The sequence below is a fragment of the Mustelus asterias genome, chromosome 8, assembly GCF_964213995.1.
Source record: "Mustelus asterias chromosome 8, sMusAst1.hap1.1, whole genome shotgun sequence".
Taxonomy (NCBI): domain Eukaryota; kingdom Metazoa; phylum Chordata; class Chondrichthyes; order Carcharhiniformes; family Triakidae; genus Mustelus; species Mustelus asterias.
In genome coordinates, this window is record NC_135808.1 from 23003991 (window position 1) to 23023053 (window position 19063).

The 19063-nt window shown below is 47.5% G+C and overlaps 2 protein-coding genes across 2 annotated transcripts in view; both read left to right on the forward strand.

The window, feature by feature from the left end:
* The first annotated feature begins 5783 nt into the window (after positions 1–5783).
* On the forward strand, positions 5784–18303 carry LOC144496935 (class I histocompatibility antigen, F10 alpha chain-like). Its single transcript, XM_078217557.1, has 8 exons — positions 5784–5954; positions 6255–6515; positions 6819–7091; positions 7644–7907; positions 9985–10089; positions 10665–10697; positions 10974–11021; positions 17121–18303. The coding sequence occupies exons 1-7, from the start codon at positions 5891–5893 to the stop codon at positions 11018–11020; spliced, it is 1047 nt and encodes a 348-aa protein (XP_078073683.1). The 5' UTR covers positions 5784–5890; the 3' UTR covers position 11021; positions 17121–18303.
* LOC144497683 (class I histocompatibility antigen, F10 alpha chain-like) overlaps positions 18253–19063 on the forward strand; it is a 52818-nt gene continuing 52007 nt past the window's right edge. The window contains 1 exon segment of the mRNA XM_078219125.1: positions 18253–18283. Coding sequence (XP_078075251.1) covers positions 18253–18283 — 31 coding nt within the window.

Here is a 19063-nt window from a genome sequence, read left to right on the forward strand (position 1 = left end):
TCAACAGAGTTTCATTGTAACGGCAACAAGCTCCCAGTTTAAAAACTTTTAAACTGTTCTCCCCCTTTAGACCTCACCATTTTGAGGAAAACACAGAGTTGGAGCTGGTCTGAAGGAACAGCAACACAGAGCATTCACACAGCCTTTTCTCATTCACTAACAGGAAGTTTACACACACACATCTGTCCACACAATTCTTTCTCACATCACTTCAAGTTTCACATTTGGAGGAAAATGTAACTGGATTGATTAGTCAGTTTGCGGACGACACAAAGGTTGGTGGATTTGCGGACAGCGATGAGGACCATCAGAGGATGCAGCAAGATGTAGATCAGTTGGAGACTTGGGTGGAGAGATGGCAGGTGAAGTTTAATCCAGACAAATGTGAAGCAATGCATTTTGGAAGGTCTAATACAGATAGGAAATATACAGTAAATGGCAGAACCCTTCAGAGTATTGATAGCAAAGGGATCTGGGTGTACAGGTACACAGGTCACTGAAAGTGGCAATGCAGGTGGAGAAGGTAGTCAAGGCGGCATATGGCATGCTTACCTTAATTGGCTCTTGGAATATCGTGTTCCATTCTGGTCGCCACACTACCAGAAGGATGTGGAGACTTTGGAGAGAGTACAGAAAATATTTACCAGGATGTTGCCTGGTATGGAGGGCATTAGCTATGGGGAGAGGTTGGAGAAATTTGGTTTGTTCTCACTGGAGCGACGGAGGTTGAGGGGAGGCCTGATAGAAGTCGACAAGATTATGAGGGGCACGGACAGAGTGGATAGTCAGAAGTTTTTTCCCAGGGTGGAAGAGTCAATTACTAGGGGGCACAGGTTTAAGGTGCGAGGGGCAAAGTTTAAAGGAGATGTACAAGGCAGATTTTTTTTAAAAACAAAGAGTAGTGGGTGCCTGGAATTCGTGGCCGGGGGGAGGGAGTGGAAGCGGGTATGGCAGTGACTTTTAAGGGGCATCTTGACAAGTACATGAATAGGATGGGAATAGAGGGATATGTTTCCCGGAAGAGTAGGGGGTTTTAGTTAAGTTAGGCAGCATGGTTGGTGCAGGCTTGGAGGGCCGAAGGGCCTGTTCCTGTGCTGTAATTTTCTTGGCATATATTCCTATTCTCATGAAAGAGCATCTTATCCAAACTGAAAGTTGGCCAAGGCCGGAATTGAACCCGCGTCCCTGGTACTGTGAGGCAGCAGCGCTAACCACTGTGCCAGCGTGTCACCCACTTGGACACAGGTTGCTTCACATCCTTTAGATCTGTGCACAGAACGGAGACATATTCATAAAGTAAAAGGAACAGTTGTTTGTTTACAAATCAGGATATCTCTGAACATAAACAACCCGGTTGTTCACACAGTATTTTAAACTTTACTGTGAGTTTCTTTAATTGCTTTTTTCTAACCTGCTTCTGATATTCCACCAACCAGACATCAACAGCCCATTTCTGAAAAGCAGCGAGATCCATTTCTTCATCCTGATTCAATAATCTAATCTTTGGCCTCACATCTCCGTGATCTCTCACTATTTGTTTCTTCCCGTCGATTTTCTCCCAAACATTCCAATTTCCCTACTCTGATCCAAGCATCCAATCACCAAATACTGTTTCTTTGTGCACCATTTGACCTTTCAATTTAACTCTGCTCGATCAACTGTCCACTTTCTCAAATCACTTCCTTCCTGAACAAACACTAACTTCTCAAACAAGGCTCGGCAAGCTGAGACCTATTTTTATCGTGATTGCTTCAATGGTACAAGGTTTAATATAAGTACAGGACACAGCTCACACACTGAGAGGGACAGTATCAGTACAGGACACAGCTCACACACTGAGAGGGACAGTATCAGAACAGGACACAGCTCACACACTGAGAGGGACAGTATCAGTAATGGACACAGCTCACACACTGAGAGGGACAGTATCAGTAAAGCACAGCGCTCACACACTGAGAGGGATGCTATCAGTGCAGAACTGTGACCGGGATGCAGAATGATCTGGACAGGTTGAGTGAGTGGGCAAATTGATGGCCGATGCAGTATAATTTGCATAAATGTGAGGTTATTCACTTTGGAAGCAAAAAAAAGGCAGATTACTATCTGAATGGTGTAAATTGGGAGAAGGGAGTGTGCAGTAGGACTTGGGTGTCCTTGTGCATCAGTCACTGAAGGTAGGCACGCAGGTGCAGCAGGCGGTAAAGAAGGCAAATGGCATGTTCGCCTTCACTGCGAGAGGTTTTGAGTGCAGGGGCAAGGATGTGTTGTTGCAATTAAACAGGGCCTTGGTGAGGCCACACCTAGGGTATTGTGTGCAGTTTTGGTCTTTGTTTACTTGCAACAATGATGTGGAGATGCCGACGTTGGACAGGGGTAAACACAGTCAGAATTTTAACAACACCAGGTGAAGGTCCAACAGGTTTATTTGATGGCAAATGCCATTAGCTTTTAGGTGTCTGTTGCGATCCTCCTCCAGACGCTGAAAGATGCCCTCATAAGAACAGGATATGGCGCTCGACTCATTGATCAACATTTCCGACGCGCCACAGCGAAAAACCGCACCGACCTCCTCAGAAGACAAACACGCGACACGGTGGACAGAATACCCTTCGTCGTCCAGTACTTTCCCGGAGCGGAGAAGCTACGGCATCTCCTCCGGAGCATTCAACATGTCATTGATGAAGATGAACATCTCGCCAAGGCCATCCCCACACCCCCACTTCTTGCCTTCAAACAACCGCACAACCTCAAACAGATCATTGTCCGCAGCAAACTACCCAGCCTTCAGGAGAACAGTGACCATGACACCACACAACCCTGCCACAGCAACCTCTGCAAGACGTGCCGGATCATCGACACGGATGCCATCATCTCACGTGAGAACACCATCCACCAGGTACACGGTACATACTCTTGCAACTTGGCCAACGTTGTCTACCTGATACGCTGCAGGAAAGGATGTCCTGAGGCATGGTACATTGGAGAAACCATGCAGGCGCTACGACAACGGATGAATGAACACCGCTTGACAATCACCAGGCAAGACTGTTGTCTTCCTGTTGGGGAGCACTTCAGCGGTCACGGGCATTCAGCCTCTGATGTTCGGGTAAGCATTCTCCAAGGCGGCCTTCACGACACACGACAGCGCAGAGTCGCTGAGCAGAAACTGAGAGCCAAGTTCCGCACACATGAGGACGGCCTAAACCGGGATGTTGGGTTTATGTCACACTATCAGTAACCCCCACAGCTTGCCTCCTGGACTTGCAGAATCTCACTGGTTGTCCTGTCTGGAGACAATACACATCTCTTTAACCTGTGCTTAATGCTCCCTCCACTCACATTGTCTGTATCTTTAAGACCTGGTTGGCTGTAGAGATTCGCATTCTAATCAGTATTCTGTAACTTGATTTTGTGTCTCTGTATGCCCTGTTTGAGAGCAGATTTCCACTCCATCTGACGAAGGAGCAGCGCTCCGAAAGCTAATGGCATTTGCTACCAAATAAACATGTTGGACTTTAACCTGGTGTCGTTAAAACTCTTATTGTGTTTACCCCAGTCCAACGCCGGCATCTCCACATTATTGTTGCAAGTAAACAGGGCCTTGGTGAGGCCACACCTCGAATATTGTGTGCAGTTTTGGTCTCCTTTTCTGAGGAAGGATGTTCTTGCTCTCGAGGGAGTGCAGCAAAAGTTTACCAGGCTGATTCCGGGGATGGCGGGACTGATGTATGAGAAGAGATTGACTAGGTTAGGATTGTTTTCGCTGGAGTTCAGACGAATGAGGGGGGATCTCATAGAGACGTATAAAATTCTAACAGGACTAGAAAGGGTAAGTGCAGGGAGGATATTCCCAATGGAGTTCGCTGGAGTTCAGACGAATGAGGGGGGATCTCATAGAGACTTATAAAATTCTAACAGGACTAGAAAGGGTAAGTGCAGGGAGGATATTCCCAATGGTGGGGGAGTCCCAAACCAGGGATCACAGCCTGAGGATTCAGGGTGCATCATTTAGGATGGAGGTGAGGAGACATTTCTTCACCCAAAGTGTGGTGAGCCTGTGGAATTCATTACCACAGGAAGTAGCTGATGCCAAAACATTGAATGTATTCAAGAGGCAACTGGATAAAGCACTTGGGGCGAATGGGATCAAAGGTTATGGAGAAAAAGCAGGATTCGGCTATTGAATTGGATGATCAGCATGATTGTAATGAATGGCGGAGCAGACTCGAAAGGTCAAATGGCCTCCTCCTGCTCCTATCTTCTATGTTTCTGTGTTTCTATGGACCAATTCTTCCTGTTTCAGTCTTGCAGGTCCAAAATGCAGAGAGGTGACACTCAGATGAGGATTCTCTGGCAGCAGGTTGTGAACCAGACACAACTTGAGGCAAGGCAGAGAGAGAATCAGGTTGCGTTGCCTTCATTTTCCAACTTTTTGCCCAGAGAGACTCGTGGAATGGCTACAGTGCAGAAGAGGCCATTCAGCCCATTGAACCTGCACCAACAACAATCCCATCCAGGCCCTATTCCTGTCACCCAACATATATACCCTGTTAAACCCCCTGACATTAAGGGGCAATTTAGCATCGCTAATCCACCTAACCAGCACATCTTTGGACTGTGGGAGGAAACCAGAGAACCCAGAGGAAACCCATGCAGACACAATCAGTCACCCAAAGGTGGAATTGAGTCTGGGTCCCTGGCACGGTGAGGGAGCAGTGCTGACCGCTGTGCCATCATGGCACCCCAATTCAATTCAAACCAGCAGTTTCAAAACTTAAAGTTTCTCCCTGCCGTGTGATTTCCAGAACACCACGAGACTTTGCTTTTCAGTTTTATTACCCAGCAATTAAAGTGAATCCAGTTCAAAACTAGCAAACAACTCTTCCTCAAGTACCATACAGGTCAGGTGAAGGCAGGCTGGCTCTCAGTCCAAGGAGTATTTATGGCCCTCTTTTGAGAAAAAAACTCCAAGTCAGTATCAACTATCCGGACAGTGCAATATGTTTCCATGTTTTATGAAAGATATGCGTTTCCCAACACATTGAATTGTCCCAGTGTCATTCAGAAGTCCCTTATCTCCAATAATATTCCAGCAAATCTCCTCTGCACCCTCTCTAATACGTTGATATTCCTCCTAAAACAGTATGACCAGAGGTGGGGTCAATTCTCCAGCTGGGATCTAATCAATATTTTATCAATGTTCAGCGTGACCTCCTTGCTTTTGTACTCTGTGCCTCTATTTATAAAGCAATGGGGTCCAGATGCTTCTTTCACAGTCTCATCACACCTTCCTGCCAGCCTCATACTCACTCAGGTCTCTCTGTTCCTGCAATCCCTTTATAACTGTACCATTCAGTTTACATTACCTCTGTACATTCTTCTGTTCAAACTGCATCACTTCAAATACCTCACTGGATTGTATTTCACCTGCCCTGTGTCTGCCCATTTCACCAACCTGTCTAATGGAACATTGATTGTGTCTGGATGGGAGACAAAGTGATGGAAGTGAAGCTTCAGTTTCACAGAGTCTTTGTTCAGAGCCTGTCTGGAGTAACTGTGTTCAGTTCTGGACACCGCACCTCAGGAAGGGGAGATTGGTCTTGGAGAGGGTTCTGATCACCAGAATAATAAAAGGAGGTTAAATGAAAGGGGTTTTTTTCCCACAGAGTTTATCTGATTGGACAGTTCTCATTGAGGCAGTTTCTCAACCTGTTTGTGTCTATTCTGCCGGAGACTGATGACTCACTGAATCTCTTTATTCTGATTGGTTTAAATCCTATTTTGTGTCCAATCAGATTGAGGCTCAGTGTCAACAGGGAAAGACAGAAGGAGTGAGTTGAGAAGATCACCTTTCTTTGAAAAAGAGTTTCCTCCAAATGTTTCCCCCAACATGAGGGAAGCAGCAATGATTGGACTGATAGAGCTGGTCCTTCTGTGTGGAGAGGTGTCTGCAGGTGAGTGATGGGGTGTGAGAGGGGCAATGCCAGGCTGGGTAATGGGGCATTAACCCTGGGTCAGTGAGTGATGGGATGTGAGAGGGGCAATGCCAGGCTGGGTACTGGGGCGTTAACCCTGGGTCAGTGAGTGATGGGGTGTGAGAGAGGCAATGCCAGGCTGGGTGGAGGTCTTGCTCTCGGTTTGGAATCAGTGTTTGGGGTTCATGCCCTGATCTCTGTGTGTGTGTGTGTGTGTGTGTGTGAGGGTGTTGGTGTTTTTAGGGTGTCTATCCTGAATTCTCTCTCTCTCTATTTCAGGCTCTCACTCTCTCCGGTATTTCTTCACGGGAATGACTCCGATCCCGGGTTTCCCGGAGTTTGTGGTTGTCGGTTCTGTGGACGGTGTCCAGTTTGTTGTGTACGACAGCGATCGGAGGGAGCTGATCCCCCGGGAGCAGTGGATGGTGGAGAGCGAGGGTCGGGCAGCCTGGGAGCGGAAGAAGATCTTCGCACAGGAGCGGGCGATGCGTTTCAAACGTGCATTTCCACTGCTCATGTCCGACACCAACCAGACAGGAGGTGAGTGCTCACTCTCCCAGCACCAGGGGATCCAGGTGGGAATGAGGAGAAACCCAGAGTGGATCAGGAACCGAGAGCCAGAGGCTGATTGGCTGCGATTGGAGATGTGACAGGAAATGTGATTGGCTGTGAATGTGTGGAAGGATTGTTTCCAGGGAGACTGGCTCTGATTGGCTGTGTGTGAGTGGAGGAGGTGGGGGGTGGGGGGGCGAGGGGCGGGAGCAGTTGACGGTGATTGGCTGTTAGGATGAGATTGCCCAGTGAGACTGGTTCTGATTGGCTGTTTGTGTTTCTGATCCACAGGGATCCATGTCTGCCAGATAGTGACTGGCTGTGACCTGAGCGATGATGGGACCATGAGTGGATTCAGCCAGTACGGGTGGGATGGACATGATGTTCTCAGCTTCGACAAGGATCACATGGTGTGGGTGACCCCGGTCACATGGGGGAAGAGCATCAAAAACTGGTGCAACCGGCAGACTGGCAACATTCAGCAATGGAAACATTACCTGGAGGTGGAGTGTATCGAGTGGCTGAGAAAATACCTGGAGTATGGACAGAGAGAATTGAGAGTCTGTGAGTGAGGGGGGAGTGAGAGTCGGTGAGTGAGGGGGGAGTGAGAGTCGGTGAGTGAGGGGGGGAGTGAGAGTCGGTGAGTGAGGGGGGAGTGAGTCGGTGAGTGAGGGGGGAGTGAGTGAGAGGGGAGTGAGAGTCGGTGAGTGAGGGGGGAGTGAGAGTCGGTGAGTGAGGGGGGGAGCGAGTGTGGGGAGAGCGAGTGTGGGGGGGGGTGAGTGTGAGCGAGGGTGGGGGGAGCGAGTGTGGGTGAGGGTGGGGGGAGCGAGTGTGGGCGAGTGTGGGGGGAGCGGGTGTGGGCGAGGGTGGCGGGCGGGTGTGGGCAAGGGTGGGGGAAGCGGGTGGGGGCGAGGGTGGGGGGGCGAGGGTGGGGGGAGCGAGAGTCGGTGAGTGAGGGGGGATTGAGAGTCGGTGAGTGAGGGGGGAGTGAGAGTCGGTGAGTGAGGGGGGAGTGAGAGTCGGTGAGTGAGGGGGGAGTGAGAGTTGGTGAAGGGGGTGATGCCGGGACTCTTATCTCGAGGTTCCTGTACTGACTCCTCTTTCTTTCTCTCTCAGTTGGCCCCGTCGTGTCCTTTACCCGTCTGGGTGATTCTAACCGGCTGTCCTGTGCCGTCACCGGGTTTTACCCTCAACCCATCGAGGTGAATCTGTGGAGAAACAGAGTGGTGATTGATGAGACTCTGTCCAGTGGGATCTTACCCAATCACGACAGCACCTACCAGATCCGGAAATGGGTAGAGTTTGATCCAGAGGACCAGGCCGAATATTCCTGTCGGGTGGAACACAGCGGGATGAAGGAGACACTGGTGGTGATTTACGGTAAGACTGTTTCTCACTGTTAGAGAGGACCCAGCCTCAGACCAGGATCACAGGAGTGAGGGTCAGTGCTGAGCTGTCAACCCAGGATATCGAGAGAGGGAAATAAATATTATTCAATGCGTTATATATCATGGTTCCACAGTGCAACATGATACAGCGGATCATTGGATATTGGGATCGCACTGGGCCTGGTGTAACATTGGACACGAGTGTCGGTCTGGGCCTGGGGTATTCTGGGATATTGCAGTATAGTGGGGCCCAGTGAATCCTGGGATATTGCAGTAGTTCAGAACATGGTGTATCCTGAGATACTCTCGTAGGACACATCCCAGTGTATCCTGGGATATTGCAGCCTGTCAGGGCCTGGTGAATCCTGGGATATTACAGGAGGTTGGGCACCGTGGAATATCAGAGGATGGAGAGAGCCTGGTGTTTCCAAGAAACAATGCTTTTCACTGTGTCCCAATACATGTGACAATAATAAATCATATCAAATATTACAGTAGGACAGGACCCAGTGCATCCTGGAAGTTTACTTCAGTCAGATTAAGATCAGTATTCAGAGAAATAATGGAATTCCTTCTATTGGAGACAATTCATGAAAATCTAGAATCAAATACTATAACAATGAATATTCAGCATGGATTTTGAAATGGAAAATCTTGTTTTACTCCACTTAGTGAATTTTTTGAGGATGTAACAGAGGGAATAGACAATGGAAATGTAATAGATATAATATCATATAATTTTTTTAATGTAATAGAAAAGGGGGTTCGTGATGGACTGATTGACAAGGTGAAAGCATGTGGAGTTAGGGGATGAGTGACAGAATGGATCACTCACTGACTTTGGGAGAGAAAGCAGAGAGTGTGAGTAAAGGGTGTTTCAGAGTTACAGAAAGTGTTCCACAAGGATCAGTGCTGGGATCACCGCTGTTCACAAGTTACACTCCATAACTTGGATATTGGAATCAAAAATACCATTTCTTAATTTGCAGATAACACCAAATTGGGGGAATTATTTGATATTGAGGAGAAGTGTATTAAATTAATAGGACATGAATAAACTTGAACAAATAGTTGGTGAATAAAGTTCAGCACAGATAAACGTGAAGTATTTTTCAGTTAATGATGAATAGGGAGGGTTGAGGAACAAAGGGATCTTGATGTACAAATACACCAATCAGTAAACATAGAGTTACAGGTTAGACAATAAACAAAATACAATCGAAAACCAGGGTTGATTTCTCGAGGGATAGAATTGTAAAGTAGGGATTTTATTGCTAAACCTGCATCAAACCTTGGTTAGACCACATTTAAAGACCGAGTGCAGTTCCGGTCACCATTTCATACAAAGGATATAGAGTCAGGGGAGAGAGTGTCGAGAAGATTTACAGAGATGATTCCAGAAATGAGTGGGTGGACATCTCAGGAAAGGATTGACCGGCTGGGTCTCTGCTCTCGGGAAAACAGAAGGCTGAGGGTTGATTTAATCGAGGATTTAAAATTAGGGAAGTTTTTTTTATAGAGCGGACACATCGAGAGTGTTCCTCTTGTGGGAAGAGCATATCCAGTGGCCATCAATACAAGAAACCCAATGGGGAATTCATGAGAAACCTCTTCACCCAAAGAGTGATGAGAATGTGGAGCTCGCTGCTACAGGGAGTGGCTGAACTGAACAGTATAGTTTAAGGGGAGGATAGACAAGCAAATGAGGGAGAGGGGAATAGAGTTAAAATGGTCGAATTAGATGAGGAATAATGGGAGGAGCCTCAGGTGGAACATTAACACCAGCATCAATAGATGGGCTGAAAGGCCATTTTCTATGTTGTATATCCTGTGTTTCCTGATTCACTCTCTCTCTGATTCACTCCCACATTTCTCTTTCTTTCTCTCTGATTCACTCTCTGATTCTGTCTCTCTGATCTTTCTCTGTCTCTCATTCTCTCTCTTCCTCACTCTTAGTTGCTCATCCTCTCTCTCATTCTCTCCCACTCGCTCACATTCTATTTCACTCTGATTCTCACTTTTCCCTCTCCCTGATTCACTCAGTCTCTCTGATTCTCTCTCTCTAACAGAACCAAAGTCTCGCTCCCAGGTTGCTGTTACTGTCGGGATTGTGGTCGGGGTCCTCGTGCTCATCGCTCTCATCATTGTGGCTGTCGTCATCTACAACAAGAAAGGTAGGAATTGGAGGGAAAAGAGCGGTGGGTGAACTGTAGTGGATCCAGGCAGTCCGGGAGGCTGGAATTGATTCGTGCCATGACTAGCCTTTCGAATCATTTCATAATGATGGATGTCAGAGCCACCGGATGACAGCTCACTGGGGGCAGGGATTCTGGGAGAGTATTCCAGGGTGGCGGTGGCTCAGGCTGTGGGTCTCAGGTTGGTGTGGGGGTGGGGAGGGGGTGGGTGGGCGGGTGGAAGAGTTGCAGGGTTGGGATAGGGACAGTAAGGGGCTCATGATAAAGGGGGAGTGTCTGAGAATTGTGGGAAGGGCCACAAATTGGATGAGGACTTCAGCGTATCAGTGAGGGCTCAGGTAACAGTGAGGGTCTAGGGACAGGAACCGGAGTGTGGGTCCAGGGTCAGCGTGTGAGTGAGGGTCCAGGGTCAGGGTGGGAGTGAGGGTCTCTGGTTGTGGTGGGAGTGAGGGTTCAGAGTTGTGTTGTAGGGGCTCAGTGCGAGTGAGAGTTCCAGCCTCTGTCTCTGATTTTCTCTCAGTCTCGTCTCTCACTGAGCATTCCATGTTTTACAGGGAGAGGGAAGAGCAACTACAATCCTGCAAATAGTAAGCTGATCATCAAACATTGTCCCTGTGCAACTGTGTACATGATTGTTCATTCTGTTTCAAATATAGTGTGTGCGTGTGCGTGTGCGTGCATCGTGCGTTTCTGTGTGGGTGTGTGGGCTTCTGTGTGTCGCCGTTAGTATGGGTGTGTGAGAACCTCTTTCTCTGTGTCTGTCTGTCTATGTCTCTCTCATTCTCTCATTATCATATCCACAGTCTCTGCCTCTGTCTCTCTGATGTTGAACAATGTTTTAACACCTCTTCTTCCTTTAACAGCTTCTGATGATGGGGATTCCTCATCCAGATCCTCCACAAGTACCTGAGGTATGAACTGTGTTGATAAATATTGGGAGCTGATCCTTCTAACTGGGATATTCCCGCTGGATTTAGCTGTACAATCTGGTGGGTGGGCTGTGAGCTCAGTGTCTGTCTCTCACTCTATAGTCACTAAAGAGCAGCTCATCCAATCCAACACTGAGCTTTGAGACTGGCCTTCTGGAGACGGCTGTTCCTGTACAGTCTGAGGGTGGAGACATTGTGTGTTTTAACCTGTAGAGACATCCGGAAACATCTCACCCTGGACAGCCTCCTCTGAGCTGCTCAATTTCCTGAAGGAATTTGTAACTCCCAGACTTTTCCCTGAAGTTGGTCACTGAGCTGTGCCGCTCCCACAGGTTTTTATTTTAGTCGTGTTTTGTGATTTGTCTGATCATTAGCTGGATGTTTGGGGTGTACAGTAGAGTTTAGGAGTTAAGCTGGTGATTGGTGGTCTGATGGGTTTAGCTGGTGTTTGGTGCTCTATTGGGTTTAGCTGGTGTTTGCGGCTCTGATGAGTTTAACTGATGTTAAGGAGTCTGATGGGTTTAGCTGGTGTTTGGGGATCTGATGGGTTTAGCTGGTGTTTGGGGGTCTGATGGGTTTAACTGATGTTAAGGAGTCTGATGGGTTTAGCTGGTGTTTGGGGATCTGATGGGTTTAGCTGGTGTTTGGGGGTCTGATGGGTTTAACTGATGTTAAGGAGTCTGATGGGTTTTGCTGGTGTTTGGGTATCTGATGGGTTTTGCTGGTGTTTGGGGATCTGATGGGTTTTGCTGGTGTTTGGGGGTCTGATGGGTTTTAAGAAGAAAGAATAAAGAGCAATACAGCACAGGAACAGGCCCTTCGGCCCTCCAAGCCCGTGCCGCTCCCTGGTCCAAACTCGACCATTCTTTTCTATCCCTCCATTCCCACTCCGTTCATATGGCTATCTAGATAAGTCTTAAACATTCCCAGTGTGTCCGCCTCCACCACCTTGCCTGGCAGCGCATTCCAGGCCCCCACCACCCTCTGTGTAAAATATGTCCTTCTGATATCTGTGTTAAACCTCCCCCCCTGCCTTCACCTTGAACCTATAACCCCTCGTGAACGTCACCACCGACCTGGGGAAAAGCTTCCCACCGTTCACCCTATCTATGCCTTTCATAATTTTATACACCTCTATTAAGTCTCCCCTCATCCTCCGTCTTTCCAGGGAGAACAACCCCAGTTTACCCAATCTCTCCTCATAACTAAGCCCCTCCATACCAGGCAACATCCTGGTAAACCTCCTCTGCAGGCTCTCCAAAGCCTCCACGTCCTTCTGGTAGTGTAGTGTGGCGACCAGAACGGGACGCAGTATTCCAAATGTGGCCGAACCAACGTTCTATACATCTGCAACATCAGACGCCAACTTTTATACTCTATGCCCCGTCCTATAAAGGCAAGCATGCCATATGCCTTCTTCACCACCTTCTCCACCTGTGACGTCACCTTCAAGGATCTGTGGACTTGCACACCCAGGTCCCTCTGCGTATCTACACCCTTTATGGTTCTGCCATTTATCGTATAGCTCCTCCCTACATTATTTCTACCAAAATGCGTCACTTCGCATTCATCAGGATTGAACTCCATCTGCCATTTCTTGGCCCAAATTTCCAGCCTATCTATATCCTTCTGTTGCTTCTGACAATGCTCCTCACTATCTGCAAGTCCTGCCAACTTTGTGTCGTCCGCAAACTTACTGATCACCCCAGTTACACCTTCTTCCAGATCGTTTATATAAATCACAAACAGCAGAGGTCCCAATACAGAGCCCTGCCGAACACCACTAGTCACAGGCCTCCAGCCAGAAAAAGACCCTTCCACTACCACCCTCTGTCTTCTGTGACCAAGCCAGTTCTCCACCCATCTAGCCACCGCCCCCTTTATCCCATGAGATCCAACCTTTTTCACCAGCCTATCATGAGGGATTTTTTAAAACGCTTTACTAAAGTCCATATAGACCACATCCACGGCCCTTCCCTCGTCAACCATTCTGGTCACTCCTTCAAAAAACTCCACCAGGTTAGTGAGGCATGACCTCCCTCTCACAAAACCATGCTGACTATCATTAATGAGTTTATTCCTTTCTAAATGCGCATACATACTATCTCTAAGAATCTTCTCCAACAACTTCCCCACCACGGACGTCAAGCTCACCGGCCTATAGTTACCCGAGTTATCCTTCCTACCCTTCTTAAATAATGGGACCACATTAGCTATCCTCCAATCCTCTGGGACCTCACCTGCGTCCAGTGACGAGACAAAGATTTTCGTCAGAGGCCCAGCGATTTCATCTCTTGTCTCCCTGAGCAGCCTTGGATAGATTCCATCAGGCCCTGGGGATTTGTCTGTCTTTATATTCTCCAACAAACCTCACACTTCCTCCCTTATAATGGAGATTTTCTCTAACGGTTCAACATTCCGCTCCGAGACACTCCCAGTCAACACATCCCTCTCCTTTGTGAATACCGACGCAAAGTATTCATTTAGGATCTCCCCTACTTCTTTGGGCTCCAAGCATAATTCCCCACTTTTGTCCCTGAGAGGTCCGATTTTTTTCCTGACAACCCTTTTGTTCCTAACGTATGAATAAAATGCCTTGGGATTCTCCTTAATCCTGTCTGCCAAGGACATTTCGTGACCCCTTTTTGCCCTTATAATTCCCCGTTTGAGTTCTTTCCTACTTTCTTTGTACTCCTCCAGAGCTCCCTCCGTTTTTAGCTACCTGGACCTAACATACGCCTCTCTTTTCTTTTTGACCAGTCCCTCAATTTCCCTGGTTATCCACGGTTCTCGAATCCTACCCTTCCTATCCTTTTTTACAGGCACATGCCTGTCCTGTAGCCCTAACAACTGTTCCTTAAAAGACTGGTGTTTGGGGCTCCGATGGGTTTTGCTGGTGTTTGGGGGTCAGATGGATTTTGCTGGTGTTTGGGGTCTGATGGGATTGGCTGGTGTTTGGGGCTCTGATGGTTTTTGCTGGTGTTTGGAATTATGATGGGTTTAACTGGTGTTTGGGGCTCTGATGGGTTCAGCGGGTGTTTGGGGCTCTGATGGGTTTAGCTGGTGTTTGGGGCTCTGATGGGTTTAGCTGGTGTTTGGGGATCTGATGGGTTTTGCTGGTGTTTGGGGCTGTGATGGGTTTAGCTGGTGTTTGGGGCTCTGATGGGTTTAGCTGGTGTTTGGGGGTCTGATGGGTTTTGCTGGTGTTTGGGGCTCTTGTGCGTTTAGCTGGTGTTTTGGGGGTTTGATGGGTTTTGCTGGTGTTTGGGGGTCTGATGGGTTTTGCTGGTGTTTGTGGTCACAGAGTCATAGAGGTTTACAGCATGGAAACAGGCCCTTCGGTCCAACTTGTCCATGCAGCCCTTATATTTTTTTAAACACCCCGAAACTAATCCCAATTGCCCGCATTTGGCCCATATCCCTCTATGCGCATCGTACCCATGTAACTATCTAAATGCTTTTTAAAATATAAAATTGGACCCGCCTCTACTACTATCTCTGGCAGCTTGTTCCAGACACTCCCTATCCTCTGTGTGAAAAAATTGCACCTCCTGGACACTTTTATATCTCTCCCCTCTCACCTTAAACCTATGCCCTCGAGTTTTAGACTCCCCGACCTTTGGGAAAAGATATTGCCTCTCTACCTTGTCTATGCCCCTCATTATTTTATAGACCTCTATAAGGTCACCCCTTAGCCTCCTACACTCCAGAGAAAAAAGTCCCAGTCTATTCAGCCCCTCCTCATAACTCAATCCATCAAGTCCCGGTACCATCCTAGTAAATCTTTTCGGCACTCTTTCTAGTTTAATAATATCCTTTCTATAATAGGGTCACCAGAATTGCATACAGCATTCCAAGTGTGGCCTTACCAATTCCTTGTACAACTTCAACAAGACGTCCCAACTCCGTATTCAATGTTCTGACCAATGAAACCAAGCATGCCGAACGCCTTCTTCACCACTCTGTCCACCTGTGACTCCACTTTCAAGGAGCTATGAACATGTACCCCTAGATCTCTTTGTTCTGTAACTCTCCCCAATGCCCGACCATTAACTGAGTAACTGCTGCCCTGGTTCAATCTACCAAAATGCATCACCTCGCAGTTGTCTAAATTAAACTCCATCTGCCATTTGTCAGCCCACTGGCCCAATTGATCAAGATCCCGCTGCAATTGGAGATAACCTTCCTCACTGTCCACCATGCCACCAATCTTGGTCTGATGGGTTTTGCTAGTGTTTGGGGTCTGCTGGGTTTAGCTGGTGTTTGGAGGTCTGATGGAATTTGCTGCTGGTGTGTGGTTGGAATGTTGAAGGATAGAATATTTATGACTGAGAGCGAGGCCATTCAGCCCATCATATCCCTTCCTGTTCATGAAGAACTCTCCTGCTTAATCTCACCTCCTGTACTCGATCTGTAGCTCTGTCGATCACAGCTCTTCATATCGACGTCCAAGAATTGATTCAATGTGGTGAGAGTTTCTGCCTGTACCATCCTTTCAGACAGTGCTTCAGCTGTCGTCTGTCTGGTGTTGTTACAATTCTAGCAAAGCCATTCTGCTGTCTGTCTCAACTGATGAAAGAAAAGCATGTTATGTACCTTCTTTACCATGTAATTAACATGTCCTGAAAACTTTCCCAATCTGTGGACATGCACTCCTGGATCCCTCTGTTCCTCCACATTACTCATTATCCTCCCAGTTATTAGGGATTCCCTTTGCCTTGTTCATCCTCCCGAAATCCATCACGCCTCACTGCTCCGGACTGAATTCCATTTTCCAATGTTCTTCCCAACTGCCCAGGCCATCTCTATCTTCCTGCAATCTGAAGCTTTCCTCTTCACTGACACCCACACAGATAATATTTGTACCTCTGTAAACTTCTTTATCATTCCTGCTGCATTTGAATCTAAATGATTCACATGAACTACAAAAAGTGAGGGTGTGAGTGCTGGGTTCTGTGGAACCCCCACTGGTAACAAGAAGTCTTGTTTAGGTCTGAGAAGTCTCACAACATCAGGTTAACATCCAATTCGGAATCACGAGCTTTCGGAGAACTGCTCCTTCGTCAGATGAGTGATGGTCAGTCCAACGCCGGCATCTCCACATCATGGACATCATTCTAGTCGCAATCAACCCCTTACCCCTTTGCTTCCTGCCACTGAGCTAATTTGGGGTCTGATTTGTCAATGTCTCTTGGATCTCGATGAGTTTTACATTTCTGACCAGCCTGCCATGTGGGACCTTGTCCAAAGCATTATTAAAATGCATGTTGACCTTGTCCACCTCACTGCCCTCATCAACCCTCCTTCTCACCTCTTCCAAATTTTCAGTCAGAAAGCTTGAGATGAGCTCCCCTTAAATCCACGCTAACTTTCCTCGACTAATCTGTGCCTTTCTCAATGAAGGTTTGTACCGTTCCTCATAATTGGTTCCAACAATGTTCCCACTGCCGAAGTTACACTAACTGGTGTATAATTACTCAGATTGCCCCTTCTCTTTTCAATCCATGGTATAATGTTGGCAGTCATTTAATCTTCTTCCACACTCCTGCAGCCCGGGAGGAATGATTCTGATGATCAGAGCCTCTGCAATTCCCTCCTTTGCTTCTTTTAACCCGGTGATTTACCATCTTTCAAAGTTATAAAATCCCTGAATACATCATCTCTTACAATGTTTATCTGATGCAGTAATTCACACACTTCTTCTTTAAGTGCAATGTCAGCATTGCTCCCTGTTTCCCAAAGACAGTGGCAATGTATTTATTCACAACCTCAACACGTTCTCCCTCCTCTCTCACAGACTATCTTATTGGTCTCCACCAGGCCTTACTCTTTCCTTATCCTTTTCTCTTCAGGGACTGATAGAACATCCTTGGAGGTTCCTTGATTTTTCTTGCCAGTATTTTGTCGTGCCCCCTCTCCTTTCCCAGTATTCCTCTCTCAGTATCTCTTCCAGGTTTCTGCATTATTAGGCGTGAGGGGTCTGATGGATTTTGCTGCTGTTTTTTGTGGAGGTCTGATGGGTTTTGTTGGGTGTGTTCCAGCTCTGCTGGCTTTGCCTCAGTTTTTCTTTCTCATCCCCAGTGCCCTCCAGTGCATTCCAGGGTTTGTAATCCAGGAACACCAGTTCCCAAGAACAGCAGCAGGAGAGGATGAGAGAATGAGGGAAGATGTGATTTCATCAAGGTGACAGCGACCGACTGATTCAAGCTCCACATTTGTGATTCCGTTTAAATGGAACTGTGATGATGGTTTGGAAGTAATTGCTATATCTGGAGCTGCACTTTCTGAGCTATTCCGATCTGAGCTGTTTGTTCTGCACAGACACAAGAGGGCGATCTTATGAAAAAAAATTCTCTGTCCAGAAAGAGCATGAAAGCGGGAGAGTTTCTGACCCGTCTTTCAGGCGAATCCAAATCTACGATCTTATGCACTTGTTTCTCACCCTTGTAGGGGGGAGGGGGCAGGTCTTAAATAACCAGAATGCTGCCTGAAAGCAGCAGAGGACACCATTGCGCATGTGCAGGTCCCTCTGCTCTGAGCGACAGAGAGACCTGTCACTCAGCCTCTGCTGCTTTCACCAGACCTCCATAGCCTAAACACGGACCTCCCCAGCTGCCTAATGCAACCCTTGATGGTCGGACCAATTGACCCCGCGACACCCTACATGCCCGGACAGACAAAACCGCGCCTCTGGGACAGATTGAACCCCGTGACCCCCCTCCCCCCCCCCAATTCGGACCAACTTTCCCTGTCCATCCCACCACCGATCGCAATGCAGTAGCCCCCGCTACTTCTCTCACTGATGGCAAATACTTAGTGGCAGTAGCCCCCCCACACCCCAAATTGCAAATGCATAGCGTGCAGCGCCCCGCCCCCCCCGCCCCCATCACAGGTTGGTCCCACCCCAGTAGAGCCCCCCTCCAAATAATCAGGCTCCACACCCTTCCCACTCCCACTGTCTGGTGGGCACTTCCAAGATACCAGGCTGGCACAGTCCGCAAGGCACTCCCCCCAACCTCTCGGGGTGGCTTCAATGGCATCTGGATCCACGAGCGAGGCATCAGGTCTGGTCCCTGTTGTGATTCTCGCTGGAGTGAACCTCTCCCGTGAGGCCACAGAGACGAGAGCCCAGATGATTGCGCCGCGGGCTCGCTCATTTTGTTCATAACAGGTTTTAAATGTACTCAAGTATTTGATTCAGCCTCGCGCCGCAATGTGTGAGAAATCGGGTGCGAATCTCATATGTATTGAACTCATGAATTCCAATATCTTCTGCCCTTTCCTGATTTTTTCTTTTAATGTCTGTTATTCATTAGTGAGTGTGTTTATGTCACATCCCCTCTTCCCAAGCACTCTGTCTGGGGAAATAACAAACATCATTGAAATATCAGAGCCTTTGTATCAAACTGTCACCGCGATCTGACATTTGGAGCTGCAGATAAGTTTCCAATTCTTGTCACTGTTGGAAATATAGTTACACTTTGCAATATTGGACACAATTGTTACCTGTGTGTGTGTGTTTTATTAAAACAACAGAAAAGGTTTATTCTGCTTGGAGCTGAATGGGTTAATTCTAAATTAGAACACGTTCGGTGAAGAAATTCATTGTCACCGCGATTTTAAAAAGAGACTGGGTTACAATGTTCTCAGAGTAATGGCGGTTTCAGCAGAACAAAGATATTTCTTCATGTCTTGTGGATTCACCATTTCAAACTGGATACTTCCGAATAAAAACCTTGGAGAAAAATGGATTAGAAGATAACGTGCCAAATGTTCCCCAGGGTGATTTTTATGAAGATTTTAAACACAAGAATAATCCATGAGCAATCGCCTTAAATTCAGCTCCTGAATTTGAAGTTACACCATCAAAGCTTAAAAAAAACGACCCCACTCTGACAGATGTGAATTTGTATCTGGATTAGAAATCCCGCATGTTTCACCCGTTTCAACAGAGTTTCATTGTAGCGGCAACAAGCTCCCAGTTTAAAAACTTTTAAACTGTTCTCCCCCTTTAGACCTAACCA

Excerpts from the sequence above, each read along its gene's own strand:
- LOC144496935 (XM_078217557.1), top strand. The coding sequence starts at position 5,891 with ATGAGGGAAGCAGCAATGATTGGACTGATAGAGCTGGTCCTTCTGTGT. Across the intron at positions 5,955-6,254 it reads GTGTGGAGAGGTGTCTGCAG|GCTCTCACTCTCTCCGGTAT; the intron begins GTGAGTGATGGG and ends TCTCTATTTCAG. Across the intron at positions 7,908-9,984 it reads GACACTGGTGGTGATTTACG|AACCAAAGTCTCGCTCCCAG; the intron begins GTAAGACTGTTT and ends TCTCTCTAACAG.